This window comes from Suncus etruscus, chromosome 1 (assembly GCF_024139225.1).
Source record: "Suncus etruscus isolate mSunEtr1 chromosome 1, mSunEtr1.pri.cur, whole genome shotgun sequence".
Lineage (NCBI taxonomy): Eukaryota > Metazoa > Chordata > Mammalia > Eulipotyphla > Soricidae > Suncus > Suncus etruscus.
In genome coordinates, this window is record NC_064848.1 from 191,710,245 (window position 1) to 191,732,622 (window position 22,378).

Consider the following 22,378-nt stretch of genomic DNA (forward strand, 5'->3'; position numbering starts at 1 on the left):
GGTTTAAATCCTGGTGTCCCATATGGTCCCTCGTGCCTGCCAGGAGCAACCCCTGAGCACCGCCGGGTGTGGCCCAAAAACCAAAAAAAAAAAAAAAAAAAAAAAAAAAAAAGGGAAAAGAGGAGTGGAGCAATAGCAGTGCGAGTAGGGCATTTGCCTTGTATATGGCTGACCCAGATTCGATCCTTGGCATCCCATATTGTCCCCTGAGCCTTCCAGGGGTAATATCTGAAAAAAAAAAGGGGGGGGGGAGCCGTAATATAGCAGAGAAAGCACTTAAGGCCTTGCTTATGTCCCGTCTGGATTCAGATTCCATCCCTAGCTCTCCATATGGTCCCCCTGGTTCCTTGCCTGGAGTGATCCCTGAGCTCAGAGCCAGGAGTAAGCACTCAGCTACACACCTATGGATGTGGCCCAAAACTAAACAAAACAAAATTTTAAATAGAAATAAATTTAAGGGGCCGGAGAGATAGCATGGAGGTAAGGCGTTTGCCTTTCATGCAGAAGGTCGGTAGTTCCAATCCTGGCATCCCATATGGTCCCCCGTGCCTGCCAGGAGCGATTTCTGAGCATAGAGCCAGGAGTAACCCCTGAGCGCTGCCGGGTGTGACCCATAAACCAAAAAAAATAAATAAATAAATTTAAATGAGGCCGTAGAGAAAGCACAGTGGTAAGGCGTTTGCCTTGCAAGTGGCTAACCCAGGACTGACATTGGTTTGAATCCCACCATCCTATAAGGTCTCCCCCCCCCCCCCCCCCCCCCGTGCCTGCCAGGAGCGATTTCTGAGCACAGAGCCAGGAGGAACCCCTGAGAGCTACCCGGTATGGCCCCAAAAACCAAAAATAAAATAAAATAAAAATAAATAAATTTAAATGGAAGAAGCCTTGCTTTGGCACTACATCACTGTTGTCCTGTTATGTCTTGGTCTTCTCATAAATCCTGGAGAAGACGCTAGAAAATGCCCCTACAACCAGCCTACTCAGTAGGAAACCCTGAATCCCACCCCAAAAAATAGCTATAAAGTGGGCCCCTAGTTATTTTTTGTTTTACCCCTTTATAATTGCTTCGCTGAAACAGATTTATCCACCTTATCCACAGGCCTTCACTTTTGGTTCTGTTTTGATTTTGGTTTTGTGCCACACCCGGCAGCGCTCAGGGGTTCCTCCTGGGTCTGCACTTAAAAATCACTCCTGGCAGGCATGGGGAGCATCTGAGATGCTGAGGATCAAACCCAGTCAGTCCCAGGTCGGCGACATGCTGACCACTGTGCTATGCACTACCACTGTGCTATCTCTCCGGTTCCTATTGTTTCTTTTTGTTTTTTTTTTTTTTTTTTTTTGGGGGGGGGTATTTTGGTGGAGTCAGAACTGATGGTGCTCAGTGCTTATCATAGCTCTGTGCTTAGGGATCACTTCTGGCAGGGTTTGGGGACCATATGTGGCGCTGGGGATAGAACACAAGTTTGGTGAGGGTCAAGCATTCCCCTATTTGCCATACTATCTCTTCATTCTACCCCACAGGCTTTTGGGGAGGGTTTTGAGGGCCATACCCAGCAGCGTTCAGGGGTTACTTCTGGCTCCTGGCAGGATTGGGGGACCATATGGAATGCCGGGATTCAAACCACCGTCCTTCTGCATGCAAGGCAAACACCTACCTCCATGCTATCTCTCTGGCCCCCTACCCCACAGGCTTTTATTCATCTAGAGAAGGAGATCTTCACTTCCAGAGGGTCTCAGTCACAGCCCAGGGTGAAAGAAGGGCCTGAAGTGGAAGTAGTGACAAGCCCCATAAAGCAGACTTCCAGGAAACCCCAATCTCTGCCGTCTCCGCTCTCCCTTTGCTGCTAAGACTCCCTCCAGCGGCAGCAGGAAATGCCTGCAGGAGGCCGGGCTCTTGGGGTCTGGAGAAGTCTGGGGCTGCTGGAATGTGGTGAAGGGCCTGCAGCCAGACCCTCAGCCTCTCCTTTCCCCCTGCCTCAGATCTCTAACTCAGCCTCCTGGGGCACCAGATACAGGAGGAGATTTTGTGTGAGCTAAAAAGAGGCTCAGGAATTCTATCTTCTCTTTCTCTAATCTGTCCCCCAATCCCACTGCCTGGCTGGTATGGAATCAGGCTCTAGGTTCCCCCCTTTCCCCCACCCCCAGTCTACACTGAGGTCATCACACTGGATGAAGGTGAGTCCACATTATGGCATCAAAGGCCAGGCCAGTCAGCTGAGAAGGATTGAGCCCTCAACTTAATCTGTGACAGGGTGTCCTCCCCTTACTCCTTGCCCTGTGCCCCTAACCAACTCTCCCCTCTCGCCTCCCTGCACCCCTGTCTCTTTCTAAAAACTTCGCCTCAGGGGCCAGAGCCATAGCACAGAGGTAGGGTGTTTGCCTTGCAGCTGACCCAGGGCAGATCAGGGTTCGATCCCCAGCGTCCCGTATGGTCCCCTGAGCCAGGAGCGATTTCTGAGCACATAGCCAGGAGTAACCCCTGAGCATCACCAGGTGTGACCAAAAAATAAATAAATAAATAAATAAATAAATAAATAAATAAATAAATAAAATAATAACTTCGCCTCTCTTTCACCCTTCTATGGTTTCAAAAGCCCAACTTGTAGAGGTGAGGAGGTGGCTGGTAAGAAAAGGAGTTGGCGCAGATATAGCATAGTACAACAGGAGGGTGCTTGCCTTGCACATAGCCACCCCCCCCAAAATCCACAGATGATTCCCCAAGCCCCACCAGGAGTGAACCCTGAGTACAGAGCCAGGAATAAGCCCTGAGCTTACTGCTGGCATGCCAAACCCCCCCCAAAAAAGAACACAAGTAAGATGGGGTCCAAAAAAATGATGGGGTCTCCTAGCCTGGATAGCCTAGCTGTTACACTCCTACCCCGGCTACCCCAGGGTAGCCCTTGGGGTGCTTGCTTCTGAGAAGAACTCCAAGGAGGCCCCAAGGCAGTGGGACTAGGGAAGAGGGGGAAGGTAGGGGACTGGCGGAGTGGGGGTGGGTGGGAGCCCAGGCTGGGAGGTCGGGTGCTAGCCCCCCTCAGCCCCGTGGGTTGCAAAGAATTGTTAATTGCAACTAAACGAGGCCTTGGTGTGGGGGAAGGGGAGACTCGGCTGTTGGGGGGCTGCCGTCTCTTTGAGTGCCTGGAAGGCCAGGCCAGCCAGCTCTTCTCATGCAAAGCAGCTTTTTGTCTCGGGGAGCCAGGGCTGGGGCCAGGGGCTGGGGAAGGGGCCCGAGCTATTAGCAAGCTTCTTGTTCCCCAGAAAGGGAGAAGGGTGCCGAGGCCTTGGGGTGAGGACAGCCCCCCCTTCCCTATGCTTAAGCTTTTTTTATGGTGGGACTGGATAGGGTGCTGCCCAGTTGGGGAGGGGGAGAGCCTGGGATCCCCGTACAGCACTCCCTGCTTGCGGGACTGTGGGAAAAAATCGGGCACAAAGACGGGGCTGGCCCAGCAGAGCTGGGAGCCAGTGGCTCTGCTCCAGGGATCCAAATAGGGAGCACCCATCTCCAGCCTCCTCCCGCACAGCATGGGATCCCCACAGGCCATGTGGATTATTGGTATCTGGGTTCCTTGTAGAGTCCTTATCAATCACACTTTGCTAACCGTCCTGAAAAGCTGATATGCCTGCGTGGAGGGAAGTCTACCTTTTGGGGGGAGAGAGAGAGAGAGAGAGAGAGAGAGAGAGAGAGAGAGAGAGAGAGAGAGAGAGAGAGAGAGAGAGAGAGAGAGAGAGAGAGAGAGAGAGAGAGAGAGAGAGAGAGAGAGAGAGAGAGAGAGAGAGAGAGAGAGAGAGAGAGAGAGAGAGAGAGAGAGAGAGAGAGAGAGAGAGAGAGAGAGAGAGAGAGAGAGAGAGAGAGAGAGAGAGGAGAGAGAGAGAGAGAGAGAGAGAGAGAGAGAGAGAGAGAGAGAGAGAGAGAGAGAGAGAGAGAGAGAGAGAGGAGAGAGAGAGAGAGAATCTTTGAAGGACCTCACTCAGGTCTTGTTTGCCTTCTAATCTAGATGCATTGTGCTGTTGGTTTTTTTGTTTGTTTATATTTTTGTTTTTGGGTCACACCCGGCGGTGCTCAGGAGTTATTCCTGGCTCTGCACTCAGAAGTCGCTCCTGGCAGGCTGGAGAAACCATATGGGATGCCGGGATTCGAACCAGCATCTGTTCTGGATTCGCTGCTTGCAAGGCAAATGCCCTACCACTATGCTATCTCTCTAGCCCCTGTTGTTGTTGTTGTTGTTGTTGTTTTTATTTGGGGGACACACCCCTGCAGTGCTCTGCCTTGGTGCTCAGGGATGACCCTGGCAAGGTAATGCTGGGGAACCCTATACAGTGTGCCCCACCTCTGGTACAGAATCCAGCCAGCTCAGCTGCATGCAAGGCAAGAGTCTTAACCCTGTACTATATATCAGATACTCCATTTGAAAAGCTTTTGTCAGCTTAGAACCAAAGTGACAGCTCAACAGGCTGAAGTTAAAGCTTTGCATGGAGGAGGAGCATATGGTTCCTGAAGCCCTTCTAGGGGTGATCCCTGAACATTATCAGGTGTGACCTCCAAACCAAATAAATAGGTAAATAAACTGAAAAAACAAACAAAGCCTCCAACTTGGATAGAAGTTCCCTAACCTCATTGCTTCTTCATTTTTACCCCTGAGGGTGACAAGTCCTTGTGAAGATGTAGAGGTGCTGTGGGGTGCCTTAATCGCTGTAGGTTCCCTTTCCTGGAACATCTGTCTTAACTGGCAGGACAGGTACTCATGTCCACACGTACTCACGCACACACATGTCTGTCTGCACGCACATGCAAGCAGCTCCAGGGATCAAGATATGTAGACCCCATTGGTTGGTTTCCCTCATATCTTACTTACAGGAAGACATAGACTCAACTCCCTCTTGTCACTGAGAGAGGTACCTAGGTTGGACACACACACACACACACACACACACACACACACACACACACACACCATCATCCTCTGACAGACACTCCAGTCTTTCTCAGCTGCATCATCTTTTTCTTTTCTTTCTTGTTTTTTTTTGGGGGGGTCACACCCGGCTGCACTCAGGGGGTTACTCCTGGCTCTAGGCTCAGAAATCGTTCCTGGCAGGCTCAGGGACCATATGGGATGCAGGGATTCAAACCACCGTCCTTCTGCATGCAAGGCAAACGCCCTATCTCCATGCTATCTCTCCGGCCCCAGCATCAAGTCTTGATCACTTGAACTCATCATGTTAGGGTTTTGGAAGGGGAAGTTCTCTTTGTTCTGTTCCAATTTGGAGACGCTAAGAGCACCAGAGAGGCACCCTTCACTCTGGGAGGCAGCAGGAGGGACACAGGTGACACAGGCTTCTTTCTTCCTCCTTTTCCTACTTGAAGTTCCCTGACCCTCAGGGAAGTTTGCCTCCCCATCCTTCCCTCCATCTGTCTTGGGGACGCTGTGGTGTCCTCTCATCTGGTCTCAGCCAGGTGGAGGGTGACCCTGGTGGTCAGACCCCCAGAGGATCCAGAGCCCAGAGGGCCCTCGGCCAAGGGGCTCTGGCTCTGAGCCAGGGCCTTCTTTGCGCTCCCTCCCCACAGCCCCCTAATCCATCTCACCCAGCGGGAAGCCCTTAAGCTGCCTTTTCAGCGGCCTCCCCAGCCTGCTGTGGGCTCTGAGCCTTTCTATACCACCCTTGGCAGGAGCTGTGTTATACAAGCTGGGGAGAGTGGCCCCCGCCAAGAGGTCATGGTACCTAGGGCGGCTTCCAGCTTGCTGCCTCTCAGCCTGGCCACCGCCCCCAGCTCTGTTGCCCCCAAACATTGCCCGGGCACCCCGCACTGCACTGACATCTCCCGACAGCTCACAGCAGAGCCTCCGCTGGGGACAGCAGGGACGCAGCTGGTTTGAGCCAGGGTGGGAGGCCACGTTTGGGGAAGTGTGGTAGGCTGGCGGCAGGGGGGCCTCTGGTTCTCTGCTCCCCTCTTCCTTTGCTTGATTTCTCCCTTTCCTCATTCCTCAGTCTTAGCTAAGGCCTAGTCCCAGGTGGGCCACCCCACCCCACGCCATCTCCAGGCTGGGGAGCATTGCAGGGCAGGATCCTCTATATCCCCAGCCACCCCAGGGAAGAGGGAAGGGAAGGGAAGGAGGGCTGAAGCCAGGAAACTGCCTGCGCTTCTCTCCCTGAGTTATATTTGGGGGTTGGTGAGTCCCTCCTGGGGTGAGGGAGACTCACAGTTGAGCTGTTTTGAGGCCAGGTTGGATTGCAAACCCCTATCCTAGGCCCCTGCGTAAATACTGTTCCTGATTCCAAGTTTGGGCTTGGAGAACTTGGTGCAGTATGGCCTGATCTGCCCTCTCCCCCCACCCTACCCCGTTGCCCCCTAGCGCCCCCTTTAGTCCTTCTCTGCCCCCCAGCCAGGCCCCTGCAGCCCCTACGGCCCCTACCCTGCAGCTTCGGGCTGGGAGCCCCAGTCGGCTCTGCCCCTCACTCGCAGCCCCACCCCACCCGGGAAGCCGGCCTGTGGCTGGCGTGGAGGGTTTGGGAGAGCTGGGGGCCCGCTGGAAGGTCTGTTTGTAGTTCAAATTCTTCTCATTCCAGGCCCAGCAGGCTCCCTCTAAGGGAAAGGCCTGGGATTGGGGGATGTGGTGGGGGTCCTTGGGGCACCAGCTGCAGGGAAGAAGCTTCCTGGAGAGGAGAGATGGGGCTTTCCTCTGCGGAGGACCCCACCCCGAGCTACAAGGTAGGACCTGTCCCGATTCCATCCTTGGACTACCCCCAGGAACTATCTTACCATAGAACTTTCCAGCAAAAGGAGGCTTCTCTTCTCTTTGAGGAGTCTCAGGGCGCTCTCTGCTCCCCACTGAGCTGTGGCTATCCTTTTAGGGTGCTCACCAGGACTGATAAGAGGAAGGCAGCGTGTCCAAAGGGATGTGAGTGGGGGTGTCTCCAGCTGCATAGGGGGTTGGTTCACTCTGTCCCTTGCAACTCAAGTTCCCGGTGGATTTTGACTTGAACCATTTGTGGCTTTGGACAGATATTCGTTAGCATATCTGTCTATACAGCCAGCACCCAGAGGATTCCTCCAGGGTTAATCCCAGTGGCTGGGTATTGAGAGTCATCAACCTGACACCCCAGGGTCACAGAAAGTTGACATCTGCCCTGGTTTTCCTGGAAAACTTCCTCTACCTGGGGGCAGACCGAAGTACAGAGGCCAAGGCATTTGCCTTGCATACATGTGGTTGATCCCAGTTCAATCCCCGACACATTTACCAGAAGTCATCCCTGAGCAAAACGCCAGCCCTGGGCATTGCCAGGTGTGGCCCCCAAACCAAAAATAAATTAAGAAACCTCTGTTGCCTCTGCCTGTCCCTGGAGAGGAGAAGCTAGTATTAACAGTTCTAATGACTGGAGTATGTGGATTCAGTGTGGTCAGTGTTCGTTCACCTCTTCCATCTTCCAGTTCCAAGTGGGAACCTCCTGGCACAGTTGATGGGGAGAGTGAACCAAGTACTGGCTCTTCCATCTCCCCTGCTCCACCTGTATCTGGATTCCAGCCTTATGGTGAGAGTACCCTCTGCTTGATGTTCTGCTTCCAGATCACAGAATAGTGTCATCCTTTGCTTCCCATCTCAAACAAAGCAAGTGTCCCAACAAATTCATCTTCTTTTTTTTTTTTTTTTTTTTTTTTGGTTTTTTGGGTCACACCCGGCGGTGCTCAGGGGTTACTCCTGGCTGTCTGCTCAGAAATAGCTCCTGGCAGGCTCAGGGGACCATATGGGACACCGGGATTCGAACCAAGCACCTTTGGTCCTGGATCGGCTGCTTGCAAGGCAAACACCGCTGTGCTATCTCTCCGGGCCCACAAATTCATCTTCTCAGTCCTTTATTCTGCCCATCTGCTTCTGCTTTCACATTAAAGGGAACAAGACTGGGACTGGAGTGATAGTACAGCTGGTAAAGCATTGGCCTTACACACAATCAATCGAAGTTTGATCCCTGGCAACTCTTACGGTTTCCTGAGCACATTCAGGAGGTTTCCTGAATGCAGAGACAGGAGCACTCCCTGAGCACAGCCAGGTGTGGCCTCAAAAAAAAATAAACAAAATCCACAAATAAACAAACAAAAAACATAACAAAAGCCACAGAATTTACTGTGTCCATTCTACAAGTGGAGAGACCAACAGATCAAAAGGAGTCACCAGGGGTCGAAGCGATAACACAGCGATAAGGTGCTTGCTTTGCAAGGGGTCAATACAAGATGGACCCTAGTTTGATCCACCTGCATTCCATATGGTCCCCCGAGCCAGGAGCTATTTTTGAGCAGAGCCAGGAATAACCCCAGAATGTTGCTGGGTGTGGCACCAAAAAAAAAAAGACTCAACAGGGCCTGAGAGATAGCATAGAGGTAAGGCATTTGCCTTGCATGCAGAAGGCTAGTGGTTTAAATCCCATATAGTCCCCCAAGCCTGCCAGGAGCGATTTCTGAGTGTAGAGCCAGGAGTAACCCGTGAGCGCTGCCAGGTGTGACCCCCAAAAAGAAATGACTCACCAACGGTCAAAGAGCTGATAAGAATCTAAGCAGGAGCACTTAGGTCTTTTCGGTCAATTTCCAGGGTCCCCCAGGTTCTTCCCTGGATGTCAAAGTTGTTTTCCTGTTCACTCAAACTGAGGGCCAGAAATAGAAAGAATTGGATTACTGGATCACTTCTGGAAATGGGAAATCTGGATGTGGAGAAACTTGACTGTTCACTTCTCATTCTCAGAACTTAGATGACTTTTAATCTTTTTTTTTGTTTGTTTGTTTTTTGTTTTTGTTTTTGGGCCACACCCGGCGGTGCTCAGGGGTTACTCCTGGCTGTCTGCTCAGAAATAGCTCCTGGCAGGCACGGGGGACCATATGGGACACCGGGATTCGAACCAACCACCTTTGGTCCTGGATCGGCTGCTTGCAAGGCAAACACCGCTGTGCTATCTCTCCGGGCCTGACTTTTAGTCTTAAGTGTGAGCTCCAAATGGCCAAAAAGTCCGTAGAAAGTGGGAATGGGGCAGGAACCCACTTGAGATGCTCGAGTTTCTCCCTGACTTGGGAAGGTGGTCTGGTCCCATCCTACTCTTAGAAGGTGGTGGGTCACTGGCTCAATGTTTACCATACCCCTATAGGGCTCTCCTGTTATAGGCACTGGAGTATGCCCAACATGCAGACATCCCCTCTGTCCTCAAGTCCTTGTTGAGAACAAGGACTCATTAGCCGTCTATAAATGACACACACTGGGGCCGGAGAAATAGCTCAGCGGTAGGGCGTTTGCCTTGCACGTGGACAACACAGGACAGACCCCAGTTCGATTCCTGGCATCCCATATGGCCCCACTAGCCTGCCAGGGGCAATCTCTGAATGCAGAGCCAGGAGTAACCCCTGAGTGCTGCCGGGTGTGACCCACCCCCAAAATGACACACACTGAATAAAGAGACAGACAGATATGGAAGGAAGGCATTTGCCTTATATGTGGTTGTGGCAACTTAGAGCCTGCGTCAAACCTCACCACCCTGAACACTGTCAGGACTTACTCCTGAGCACAGAGCCAGGAGTAGCCTGAATATGGCTGAATGTGGCCCTAGTTATTAAAAACAAACAGAAAATAAACATTGAATGATCCATGTAAGATGAGCATTAAGGCAGAGTAAGGAGGGGCTGGAGTGATAGCACAGCGGTAGGGCGTCTGCCTTGCACACCACTGACCCAGGATGGACCCGCGTTCAATTCCCGGCATCCCATATGGTCCTCCAAGCCCGCCAGGAGCGATTTCTGAGCACAGAGCCAGAAGTAACCTCTGAGCGCTGCCACCGTCGGTGTGACCAAAAAATAAACAAACAAACAAAAAAAAAAAAACCAGAGAAAGGAATGTTGGAATAGTGTCAGGAAAGCTTCATTCCTGACGAGAGAATGAGTTGGAAAGGTTTTGCAATGTAGGGGCCAGAGCGATAACGGTAAGGTGTTTGCCTTGCACACAGCCAACACAAGACAGACCGGGTTCAAATCCCAGCATCCCATCAGGAGTAACTCCTCAGCGCCACTGGGTGTAATCCAAAAAAAAAAAAAAAAAAGGTTTTACAATGTCGTAAGTACAACTCGGGGCCAGGACATGGAGAATTCTACTCCATTAGTTCATGGTGAAAGTTAGAATTTAGTGCTCCATATAGAAGAATATTTAGTATAGTACCATAAGCTGTATTTGTGAGGGGCCGAAGAGATAGCAATGTGGTAAGGTGGTTGCCTTGCTTGCAGAACTGTGGTTCGAATCCCAGCATCTCATATGGTCCCGAGCCTGCTAGGAGGGATTTCTGAGCGTAGACCCAGGAGTAACCCCGGAGCACTGCCAGGTGTGACCCAAAAACCAAAAACCAAAACAAAAAAATATATATTTGTGAGACTCAAGAGCTAGTACAGCGGGTAGGGTGCTTGCCTTGCAAGTGCACAACCTAGGTTCAATTCCAGGTACCCCATATAGTCCCCCAAGCACCACCAGGAGTGATCCCTGAGCACAGGAGAAACTGTTGAGCATTGCCAGGTATGGGCCCCCAAAACAAAGGCTTTATTTATATACTACTCTTCACACACTGCTGCCGATCCTGCCCACTTCAAATGCCATAGACTGGGTCTAAATTGTGTTCTCTGATCAAAATTTCTAAGTTCAAGCTTTAGGCCAGTGTAAATCTATTTGGGGTAGACTTTTTTTTTAAAAGACTATTAAGGTTAGGGCCAGATGATTGTACAGTGGGTAGGGCGCTTGCCTTACCCGCAGCTGGCATCACATATGGTCCCCCAAATCCCACCAGGTAGGTGAAAAATCCCTGGTCTGGTCTCCACCAGCAGCCCCAGCCCTGGCTTCTTGCACTGGCACCCCCAGCCCTAGGCTAGGCTCTCCCATCAGCACCTCCAGCCTGGATTTTGGAGGAGGGAGTCTGGGGGGAAGGGGGCCCAGAAACTGTGACAGCAAGTCAAACCAAGATGGTGGAGCCAGACTGCAATCTTCCTTCTCAGTTCTCCCTCATTCAACTCCTGGGGGACCTTTCGAAACATTTGCAGTCCAGCTTAGCCAGCTCCCCAGGCCCTCTGGTGAAATGGTTCTTCCAGCAGGCCCAGTCCAGTTATGAGCTCGCGCAAAACACAGGCCAGAGAAGAGGGCGTGGGCAGGGCTGAAAACCGGGTCCTTGCTAGTAAATCAAAGCGGGTTCCAGATGGAGCTGCAGTGGCGCTGGGTCGCCCCCTCCCCCTTGGTTTCCCCTCACCCCCAGCTCCACGGTTTCAATTCCTCCCTCAACAGCAGTGGGGCCTCTTTTCAAACCAGCCCTGCGCCTCCAACTCCCAACAACAGCTTAAGTTACAGGAAAGGGAGGTGGGGGGAGGTGGGCCAGCCCGAAGGAGAGGAGAGAAATTCTGGGAGAAGCAAAGGGGGACAGAGCAGAATGGAAAGAAAGAGGGAAACCCGCGGGCAAGTTAGGAGATGGGGGACAGCCAGGAATGGAGGGGAGCATTCCCTAGGGAGCATCGCACACACCACCCCGGAGGACGACCCTTTCACATCTATGATTCAGTCTCTCCCACTCCTCTCCTCTTGGCATTAGGTTCTAGAAGATTCCTGGAGACAAAACATCTGACTCATTCATTCCCCAAGATGTTGTTTTCTTTTTTCCCCCCTCTGGGCCATGAAATCAGAATCATCCCCAAGAACCTCACTAATCAAACTCAGCTTGGCTTCCCGGGGTCTGTTCTGAGCAGCCCACACCTTGCTCTTACAGGCTGGAGGGAATCAGAGACCTTAATGAACAGATCAACAGATCATCTGTTGCATTTGCTTAATCCTTTTATGGGCCGTTTTTTGCCAGCCAGACACCTAAGGGAAGGGTGCTGAGATAACAGCTCTACCCTGCCAACTTCCCTCCCTTTTGTCATCAAAGCCAGTCTTGGAATTTGGCAGGGGGACCTCTAACTGGGCATAATACAGGGGCTCCAGGAGTCCTACACCACCTGGTTTTCCTTCCTTCCTTCTTTCTTCCTTCCTTCCTCCTTCCTTCCCTCCTTCCTTTTTCCCTTTCTTTCTACCTTCCTTTCTTCCCTCCCTCCCTCCTTCCCTCTTTCCTTCCTTCCCTCCCTCCTTCCCTTTTTCCTTCCTTCCTTCCTTCCTTCTTTCCTTCCTTCCTTCCTTCCTTCCTTCCTTCCTTCCTTCCTTCCTATCACTCTAGCCCCTCTGCTGCTGATTTCTTTCCTTTTTTATTTCTTTCCTCTTACTATGGGGGGGAGGGTGGAACACGGGGCCTCACACATGCAAGGCAAGTGCCTCTCCCATGATCCCCAGTCCTGGCTCTAAAGGTGGATTCCCTGAGTATTCTGTGACTTCAAGGAGAGGGAACTGGGCATTATCCATAGAGCAGTACTCTGGTTTTGGTGGCTCATCTCAGGGAGCAGAGGGAAGGGTGGCTCTCCAAAGACAGAGGTTTCCTTCGGGATTAGGACAATGGTGAGCTAAGTAGATTCTTTGATGTCTCAAAAGTATTCCAAGGGGCCTGAGCGGTGGTGCGGAGTGGTAAGGCATCTGCCTTGCTGGCACTAGCCTAGACCACCGTTCAATCCCCAGGTGTCCGAAATGGCCTCCCAAGCCAGGAGCGATTTCTGAGTGCAGAGCCAGGAGTAACCCCTGAGCGTCACCGGGTGTCCCAAAACAAAACAAAAAGTATTCCTGAGGGAGGTGCAGTTGCAATAGGACATTATCTTGCACATGGCAGACCAGGGTTTGAGCTCTGACATCCCATATGGTCCTCAGAGCACTAATCAAAGTGATCCCTGAGCTCAGAGACAGTAGTAATATGTTCCAGGTTTAGTAAACCTGAGCACTGCAGGGTATGCCCCCCCCCCCCGCCAAAAAAAAAAAAAAGAGATAAAAAAAGACCTTAATGTCTCTGAAATAAAGTGTCTCTTCCTTCTTTCCAGGACTTCACAGACACAGATGCAACTACTGTCCCCAAAGAGGGGTAAAAAGAGGGAAAGAACAAGAACACGGGGGAAGAGGAACAATAGTACAGTAGATAAGGTGCTGCCTTGCATGTTGATGATACTTGGCTTCGATCCCCAGCACCCCATTAAGGACCCCTGAGAACCACTAGAATTAATTCTTGAGCATCAATGGATGGGTGTGCCCTCCCCCCAAAATGACCACCAGCTGAGACTGAGGGAGCAATGTGAGGAGCTAGATCTCTCTGGAAGAATAAAGGCTTCCCTGGAGAAGCAGCTCACCAGACAGGAACCCTCATTAGACCTGTGTGGTGACAGGAGACAGTGCAGGAGGAACAGATGTCACATGGAATGCTCCTGGTCTCAGTTCTATGGAGCAGTAAAAAAAATAATAAAAAAAAAAAATCAAAGGATGGGGCCAGAGCGATGGCACACAGAGGTAGGGAGTTTGCCTTGCAAGTGGCTGACCTAGGATGGACTGCAGTTTGATCCCCAGTTAAACATCCCATATGGTCCCCCAAGCCAAGAGCAATTTTTGAGCTTATAGCTTATAGCCAGGAATAACCCCTGAGCACCACCGGTGTGACCTAAAAAACAAACAAACAAATAAGTTAAAAACCCAGGTTTCCTCTTTCATTCTCTCTCCTCTCTATCCACACTTACCTGGAGTCAGGACCAGGCCCTCACCATGTCTCTCCTGGTCTCTTACAATTGATTCCTTTTTTTTGGGTTTTTGGGTCACACCCGGCAGCGCTCAGGGGTTCCTCCTGGCTCTATGCTCAGAAATCGCCCCTGGCAGGCACAGGGGACCATATGGGATGCCGGGATTCGAACCACCATCCCTCTGCATGCAAGGCAAATGCCTTACCTCCATGCTATCTCTCCCTACAATTGATTCCTTAACAGAGATCTCCGATCCCTGTCAGATTACACTCCTATAGTTCCCATGGAACATGTCACTGTGACCAACCCCTTCCCTGGGAAACTCCAAGAGCCCAGAAAGCCAGTGAACATCCAGGCTCTAGTGCTTGGAGGCCTCTTCTGCCATCATTCACCCAGATACTTGCTGGGTGATCACTGGACTCAATGCCCAGAAAGACACACTGGTTTTGGGGGGGCTTCTCCCTGCTGCTCTACTCACATATCTGGTTCTTACTATGGTGGTGGGCTTCTGTTTCTACTCCCACCACTTGATACTGTGGGGGCCAGGGTTCTGAATAAGAAGGGATACCATTTTGTAAAGACCACACATTAGGCTTCTCTTTGGTTCTGAAGAAGGAGGGATGCCATTTTGTTGTAAACCACGTTAGCCTGTTTCCATTAACACTGCTGAAAGCCTATCTGGAAAGGACACAAAGGAGCAGTAGGAAGGTACCCTAGACAACTGCCAATCATTTTAAAGATCATCAGAAGCCAGAACCTCCCTATATAATCTGACTTGTGCCTTGGCCCAGGACGATCAGTATGAGACTTGTGGCTAATGGAATAAAAGTTTATTTTGCTTTACTCCAATTGTGTGGTCTCGTCCTTCGACTCTGGACCCTAACAGATACAAGGTCTGCAGATACAGATACAAAAGATCCTGAGGTCTTTCTCACCCTTCTTCTGTTCCAACCCTCAAGCCAACACCTAGATTGTTGCTGCCTACTCATTCATGTTCCTACCCATTGGTAGGAACCAGTCCTGAGGACCTTCTCTGTCAAGCACCTAACTGTCCTGGTCGTTATATATTTAATGAAGTGATGTGTGATGCGTCTGGTACAGACCTGCCCCCAAGAAACTGGGTGGGACTTGGGGGTCACACCTGGTGGTTCTCAGGAGCTTTTCCTGTCTCTGGGCTCAGGAGTGATCCTTGGTGGTGCTCAGGGCATCAAATCAGGTTGGCTGCATGCAAGGCAAGTGCCTAACCCCTGCACTATCTCTCTGACCTTAATATCAATTTGTTAAACAAAAGCACACAACTCAAAAGTTTAAAGGGTTGAGCACATGCTTTGCATGTGTGAGGGCCTGGATTAGATTGATCCCTGGCACCACTGGTCTCTCTCTCTCTCTCTCTCTCTCTCTCTCTCTTTTTTTTTTTTTTTTTGGTTTTTGGGCCACACCAGACAGTGCTCAGGAGTTGCTCCTGGCTGTCTGCTCAGAAATAGCTCCTGGCAGGCACGGGGGACCATATGGGACACTGGGATTCGAACCAACCACCTTTGGTCCTGGATCGACTGCTTGCAAGGCAAACGCCGCTGTGCTATCTCTCCGAGCCCACCACTGGTCTCTTGAGCATGCTGGGAGAAACCCCCAGCAATGCAAGGGCTCAAAAACCAAACATGTTTCTAAAAATAAATAAATTGGGGGCCAGCGTGATAGAGCACAGCGAGTAGGGCATTTGCCTTGCATGCAACCAACCTGGTTCAACTCTGAGCATCCCCGAACCTGCTAGGAGTGATTTCTGAGTGCAGAGCCAGGAGTAACCCCTGAATGCTACGGATGTGGCCCCAAAACAAACACAAACCCAAATAAATACATCGAGAGGAGAGATGACTCCATGGACTGAAGGAGCCTGGTTAGATCCCAAGCATTGCTGTAAGGGACTTCTAAGCACAGAGTAGGGACTAGATTCCATCACCACGAGGTATGGTCCCAAAGCAAACACATAAAATCATAACTAAGGGTTTTATCTATCAGTTGACATCACAAAGCATTCCTGGTAGTGGGTGTAGGCCAAACACTGGGACATTCCCCCCAACAGCCTGAGTGCTTGAAGGCCAAAGTCTGGAGCAGTTCTGCATTGGAGGAGTTTCCTCTGGCTCTGTAGGTTTGTAACACCCTGCAGTGCTCAAGAGTGATTCCTAGTTATGCTTAGGGACCTACCTGTATGTAGGTGTGAATTTAAGTCTGAGTCAGTCAGCTGCCTACAAGGCAAGATCAAATCTTCCCCAGTCCCTCCTCCTATTGTCATGATATAGAGATCTCATAGCTGAATGCTTGCACACGTGCCTGCTGGGGATCACCCACTTCAGCCTGGGACTGAGGATTTCAACTGGCAGCTTCCAACTTACAAGGCAAGCACTCTAACACCTGCCAATAAGAAATTGGTCTGGGGCTGGAGAGATAGCACAGTGGTAGGGCATTTGCCTTGCAAGCAGCCGATGATCCAGGATGGACAGTGAGTGGGTGGTTCATTCAGGCATCCCATACGGTTGGTTTCCCAAGCCTGCCAGAAGTGACTCTAAGTGCAGAGCCTGGAGTAATGGAGTAACCCCTGAGTGCCACCGGGTGTGACACCCCTCAAAAAAAAAAAAAAAAAAAGAGAGAGAGCAAGAGAGAAAGAGGTCCCTATGACTTCCACGTGTCCATAAAAATGAAACCTTCCTAGAATAGGGGGTTAGGCTTTACCCTGAAGTGGTGGGGGGTACTATCACTTTTTTCTTTGGTTCCCCAACTCTACCCACTACAGTGGTTGGAAATGAGAAGAGCAAACAATTGTACGGAAGGAAGGAAGGAAGGAAGGAAGGAAGGAAGGAAGGAAGGAAGGAAGGAAGGAAGGAAGGAAGGAAGGAAGGAAGGAAGGAAGGAAGGAAGGAAGGAAGACTGAGGAAATGAAAGAAGGTCTTTAATTTCTTTATTCCTGTTTCAACTCCCTCTCTGCCTTGGGGTGGCTGGGACAGGGATCAGTGTCACTTTAGCTGGTCCTAGGGCAGGAAAAGGGATTTGTCATGGAAGCACTGAAAATGTAGTATAAGCAAGAGAGATTCACTCTCCATTTCCGATTGATCAGACTGCGAACTTCCCAGCGGTGTGGAGGTCCCCATTTTACTCATTGCAGAGATCAGCCCCGAATCAAGTCAGGGTGCCAGTTTCAAAGATGTCCAGGAGGAAGAGTGTAGGGGTCACTAGAAAGTACTTGAGGCTTAATAAAGGTAGACATCTTGGGCCCAGAGAGATAGCACAGCGGCATTTGCCTTGCAAGCAGCCGATCCAGGACCAAAGGTGGTTGGTTTGAATTCCGGTGTCCCATACGGTCCCCGTGTGCCTGCCAGGAGCTATTTCTGAGCAGACAGCCAGGAGTAACTAAGCATCGCCGGATGTGGCCCAAAAAACAAAAACAAAAACAAAAAAAAAAAGGTAGAAATCTTTGGGAGAGCACAACCCAATTGCCAATGCGCCACTCCAGAGGTCTCTGAGAGATCCTGGACTTGGGTGGGAAGGAAATTACAGGAGGGTAAAAGATACAGCTGCCTAGTATAAAGGCTGAAGTTGTGAAAAGCAACTTCTTCAAGAAAGCAGGAGCATTTGCAAGTTACAGTCTGAAAACCTTTTCTACCATTCATTCTGGAAACAGACCCAGACCCTACCTAATCTGGACCTCCCCATTCATTGTTCACATCTCTTTATAGAGTTTTATTTTCCCTCTTCCTACCTCTTACTTCTTTCTACATTTCTTCTGATGTTTGTTTTTATTTGCAAGCAATCATTTTCTAGCTGGAATGATGTGCTTTGCACTAAGAAGCAAAAGGGATTTTCTAAATTCAATTTTCTTCTTTTCTTTTTTATCCCTCGCTTCCCTCCAGAGAAACAATAGAAATAATTGATCCATCATCCAGTACCAGGCCCTGGGGATTTAGTTGCAAGTCCCCCTCAGGATCCCAGAAAGTGGCAAGAACTCGTATGCATAGCCTTCCCCCCCCACCAGATAAGAGTAGATGGGAGGCCACGGAGAGAAGATTCTCCCCAACTCCCCAGCCCCCCTAAAATTCTCCTTTCTGGCGTGGGATTACTTAAATCTGGGTAAAAACTCCACTCTTCTCGGGAGACCGACCCAATCTGGAAGCCTTGGGGAGACTGAAGCCGTGGTGGGGAGAGAGAAGGGACATTCCCCCCACCCCAAAACCGCCTAAGAGAGTCATCGCTCCCCCATCCCCACTCCCCACCATTAACCTTCGATTAAGACCTCCTCGTTACGGCCACTAGACTTTGCATAATTAAGATTTGCCTCGGAAGAAAGTGGGAGAGGGAGAAAAGCCTCAGCTCCAGGCCCTTCTTCTCCTTCACCTCGCCCCCTCCCTCCAGCCCGGGGCCTCCGAGTTCCTGAGTTTTCTCACTTTGAGGTGCCACCGAACACAAAGCCCCATAATGGGCTCCTTTGTGCTCGCTACGGGGCAATTACGCCCCGGAGTCCGGGCCCCTTTAAGAGCCTCTTAAAGAGACAGGCTTTCATTTTTCAGAGGGTTATGGAAGGGAGGGAGTAATGGGGGGGGGGAGGGCCAGGCAAGCCCTTTAGGGGGGTGTGTGTGTGTGTCGATAGAGGGGGTGAAGAGAAATTTAAATGTGTCCCACCTTCTCCAGAAAGGGAGCCGGGGAAACAAAGTCTCAGCAAAACTTTTATTTTTTTAAAGTCTCTTTTAAAACTGTTCACAAAACTTTTCACTGTATTTGAGAAACTGGCCTAAACTTGGAGAGGTTTGAGGAGCAGGGAGGAGGAGGAGGAGGCGAGGATTGGAAGAGGCCTTGCAGAGGGGTAGGGAGACAGTCTTGACACCCCCTCCCAAAAATAAAGAGGGACACGCTTGGATCCCTTGGCCATAGATGTAGAGGGAAAAAAAGGCCCCCCCCCTCCCAGGACCTTCCTAGCAGCCTGTCTCTTTAAAAAAAAAAAGCGCAATAGGGGGCGTGGCCGGCATCTGGTTTCTGAGCTCATTAGGTCGCTGATCCACCAATCAGGCCTTTGGGGCCGGTCCCCGAGTTCAAATCTGATTGGCCGAGAGCACGTTTCGGGGGCGGCGCTCCGACGGGGAGCTCGACGGGGAGGTTTCAAGGCTCCCTTTTATTTTTTGGGGAGGGGGGGGGAAAAAAAAGGACGGAGGCCTGGGCGGGGCCACCGGCCGGGGGGCCCCCTTGAAACCGACTAATTGAGCTCGGGGAGGCCGAGGTGAGGGGCTGGAGGAAGGCACAAAGGAGTCGCAGGCTGGGAGGAGAAGAGACGAGCCGGGAGGAGGAGGAGGAGAAGAGCGGAGCGAGGGCCAGCGACTCGCTGCAGCGGCTCAGTCCGACTGGGGCGAGCCGGAGAGAGCGAGCGGCCCGGCCCGGCCCGGCCCGGCCCGGCCTCCCTCCCCGACTCTGCGGCGGCGGCGGCGGCCAGCAAAGTTTGCAAAGCGGCCTAGGCGGGGAAGGCCGGGAAGGGCAGGCGCCCGGCGCGGGCTCGGAGTTGGGGGTCCTGGGCGGGGGCCGGGGGCGCCCGGGGCCCGGTGGCTGGCCAGCATGCGGCCCCGTAGCGCCCTGCCCCGCCTGCCGCCGCCGCCTCCTTCTCCGCCGCCGCAGCTCCCGCCGGCTCTGCTGCCGCTCCTGCTGCTCCTGCCGCTGCTGCCCGGCGCCGGGCCGGCCCAGTTCCACGGCGAGAAGGGCATCTCCATCCCGGACCACGGCTTCTGCCAGCCCATCTCCATCCCGCTGTGCACCGACATCGCCTACAACCAGACCATCATGCCCAACCTGCTGGGCCACACGAACCAGGAGGACGCGGGCCTCGAGGTGCACCAGTTCTACCCGCTGGTGAAGGTGCAGTGCTCGCCCGAGCTGCGCTTCTTCCTGTGCTCCATGTACGCGCCCGTGTGCACCGTGCTGGAGCAGGCCATCCCGCCGTGCCGCTCCATCTGCGAGCGCGCGCGCCAGGGCTGCGAGGCGCTCATGAACAAGTTCGGCTTCCAGTGGCCCGAGCGGCTGCGCTGCGAGAACTTCCCGCGCCACGGCACCGAGCAGATCTGCGTGGGCCAGAACCACTCGGAGGACGGCGCGCCCGCCTCGCTCACCACCGCGCCGCCGGGCCTGCAGCCGGGAGCCGGGGGCACGCCGGGCGGCCCGGGCGGCGGGAGCGGCGGCGGCGGCGGCGGCGGCTCCGGAGGCTCCGGCTCCGGCTCGCACCCGCGCTACGCCAGCCCGGAGCACCCGTTCCACTGCCCCCGGGTGCTCAAGGTGCCGTCCTACCTGAGCTACAAGTTCCTGGGCGAGCGCGACTGCGCCGCCCCCTGCGAGCCGGCGCGCCCCGACGGCTCCATGTTCTTCTCGCAGGAGGAGACGCGCTTCGCCCGCCTCTGGATCCTCACCTGGTCGGTGCTGTGCTGCGCCTCCACCTTCTTCACCGTCACCACGTACCTGGTGGACATGCAGCGCTTCCGCTACCCGGAGCGCCCCATCATCTTCCTCTCGGGCTGCTACACCATGGTGTCGGTGGCCTACATCGCCGGCTTCGTGCTGCAGGAGCGCGTGGTGTGCAACGAGCGCTTCTCCGACGACGGCTACCGCACCGTGGTGCAGGGCACCAAGAAGGAGGGCTGCACCATCCTCTTCATGATGCTCTACTTCTTCAGCATGGCCAGCTCCATCTGGTGGGTCATCCTGTCGCTCACCTGGTTCCTGGCGGCCGGCATGAAGTGGGGCCACGAGGCCATCGAGGCCAACTCGCAGTACTTCCACCTGGCCGCCTGGGCCGTGCCGGCCGTCAAGACCATCACCATCCTGGCCATGGGCCAGATCGACGGCGACCTGCTGAGCGGCGTGTGCTTCGTGGGCCTCAACAGCCTGGACCCGCTGCGGGGCTTCGTGCTGGCGCCGCTCTTCGTCTACCTGTTCATCGGCACCTCCTTCCTGCTGGCCGGCTTCGTGTCGCTCTTCCGCATACGCACCATCATGAAGCACGACGGCACCAAGACGGAGAAGCTCGAGCGCCTCATGGTGCGCATCGGCGTCTTCTCGGTGCTCTACACCGTGCCGGCCACCATCGTCATCGCCTGCTACTTCTACGAGCAGGCCTTCCGCGAGCACTGGGAGCGCTCCTGGGTCAGCCAGCACTGCAAGAGCCTGGCCATCCCCTGCCCGGCGCACTACACGCCCCGCATGTCGCCCGACTTCACCGTCTACATGATCAAATACCTCATGACGCTCATCGTGGGCATCACGTCGGGTTTCTGGATCTGGTCGGGCAAGACGCTGCACTCGTGGCGCAAGTTCTACACGCGCCTCACCAACAGTCGGCACGGCGAGACCACGGTGTGAGTGAGCCACGAGGGTCCTGGCCCCCCCCCCACGCCCTGACCAGGGGTTGGGGGGAAGGAAGTCCGACAGACTCTTTTTATTTTATTTTTTTAAATAAAGAACGAACGAAACCATTTCTTTTTTTTTTTTTTAAAGATCGCTTTCTAAAGGGAATTCTTGCCCCCCTCCCACACCCCCAACAGGTTTGTAATTAAAACTGTAAATAGTCTTTGTAAATTTAATGATTTATTTTCTATTTTAAAGAGAAAAAATAAGGGAGGGGGAAACTACGAGGGAGGGACGCCAGGGCCCAGGAAGGGGGGGGGGACATTGGGGTTCTTTGGGCTTTGAAATTTGGGGTGACTGGGCAGGGCCAGGCCTGCGGGAAGAGGCTGGCCAGGGAGGGTTGGGGGGTTGTGGCGCGTCACATCAGAAGCCAGATCTGTGGCCAGGGCCTGTGGAAGTTGGCGGAGTTTGAGGCAAGACTGGATTGTTTCATATTGCTTTTCTTTTCCCAGTTTCCTTGCTTGTCAAGGTGAAGATGAGAGAAAGAATCAAAATTTAAAAACCACCGTCCTTAAACAAGGATTTGATGGGGGGACGACAGGGAGAAATTTCGAGAAAGGCCCCATCAGACTAATTTCGCTGCTCCAGTTTTCATTTCACCTATTTATCTGGTGATCATTAAGTCAGAGGGTGCTAGTGCTAAGCAGAAGAGTGCTTGACACCCTTTCCTGCCATTCTGATCCCGACTGCCTCCCATTTTAGGGGGAGCTTTGGATATTTATTCACGAAGTTGGGGTGGGTGGGAAGTGTCCTGGTCTCCCTGGTTCTTTTCCCCCAAGTCTGCTCCATCCTAGAACCCCAACCTGATAGGATAGTGTATGTGGCCTTCAGGTAGGTTTGAGGTTTGCTGGCTGGTTTGTGTTACATGTGGGGTTTGCTGTTTAGGGGTTTTTGTTTCCAAAAAGCAATAAAAATGGGTTGGGGTGGAAGGAGGCAGGGATGGATGGGCTGGTGGGAGTCTTCGTGTTCCTTCGACAAAAGACGTTTCTTTTCACAAACTTGTTCAGAAAGGGCTGGGGGAACGTGGAAGAAGATTCTGGGTAGCCTCTTTGTGGCGGTGGGGGTGGGGTCGAGTGTTTACATGACATTCTATATCACAAGATTGATAGAATGTTTATAACAGATGTTTCTTATCTTCCTGCCCCCCCCCACAAATAAAAAGTCAGGACTTTTCTTTAAAAAAAGTATCTTTGACGCTGGTATGAGAATTCCACTCTCCAATACACCGTAACTTCCCTCAACTAGTCGCAATATTTTAGCGTTTTAATTCAAAAGGTTTGATTTGAAAACCAAGGGGGGGGGGATGGTGGTGGGGTG

General features: G+C 52.4%; 1 protein-coding gene across 1 annotated transcript; it reads left to right on the plus strand.

The window, feature by feature from the left end:
• Positions 1–19,279: 19,279 nt before the first annotated feature.
• Positions 19,280–21,016, plus strand: FZD2 (frizzled class receptor 2). The gene has a single exon (XM_049780487.1). The coding sequence runs from the start codon at positions 19,448–19,450 to the stop codon at positions 21,014–21,016; it is 1,569 nt and encodes a 522-aa protein (XP_049636444.1). The 5' UTR covers positions 19,280–19,447.
• The last annotated feature ends 1,362 nt before the right edge of the window (positions 21,017–22,378 follow it).

Excerpts from the sequence above, each read along its gene's own strand:
- FZD2 (XM_049780487.1), top strand. The coding sequence starts at position 19,448 with ATGCCCAACCTGCTGGGCCACACGAACCAGGAGGACGCGGGCCTCGAG.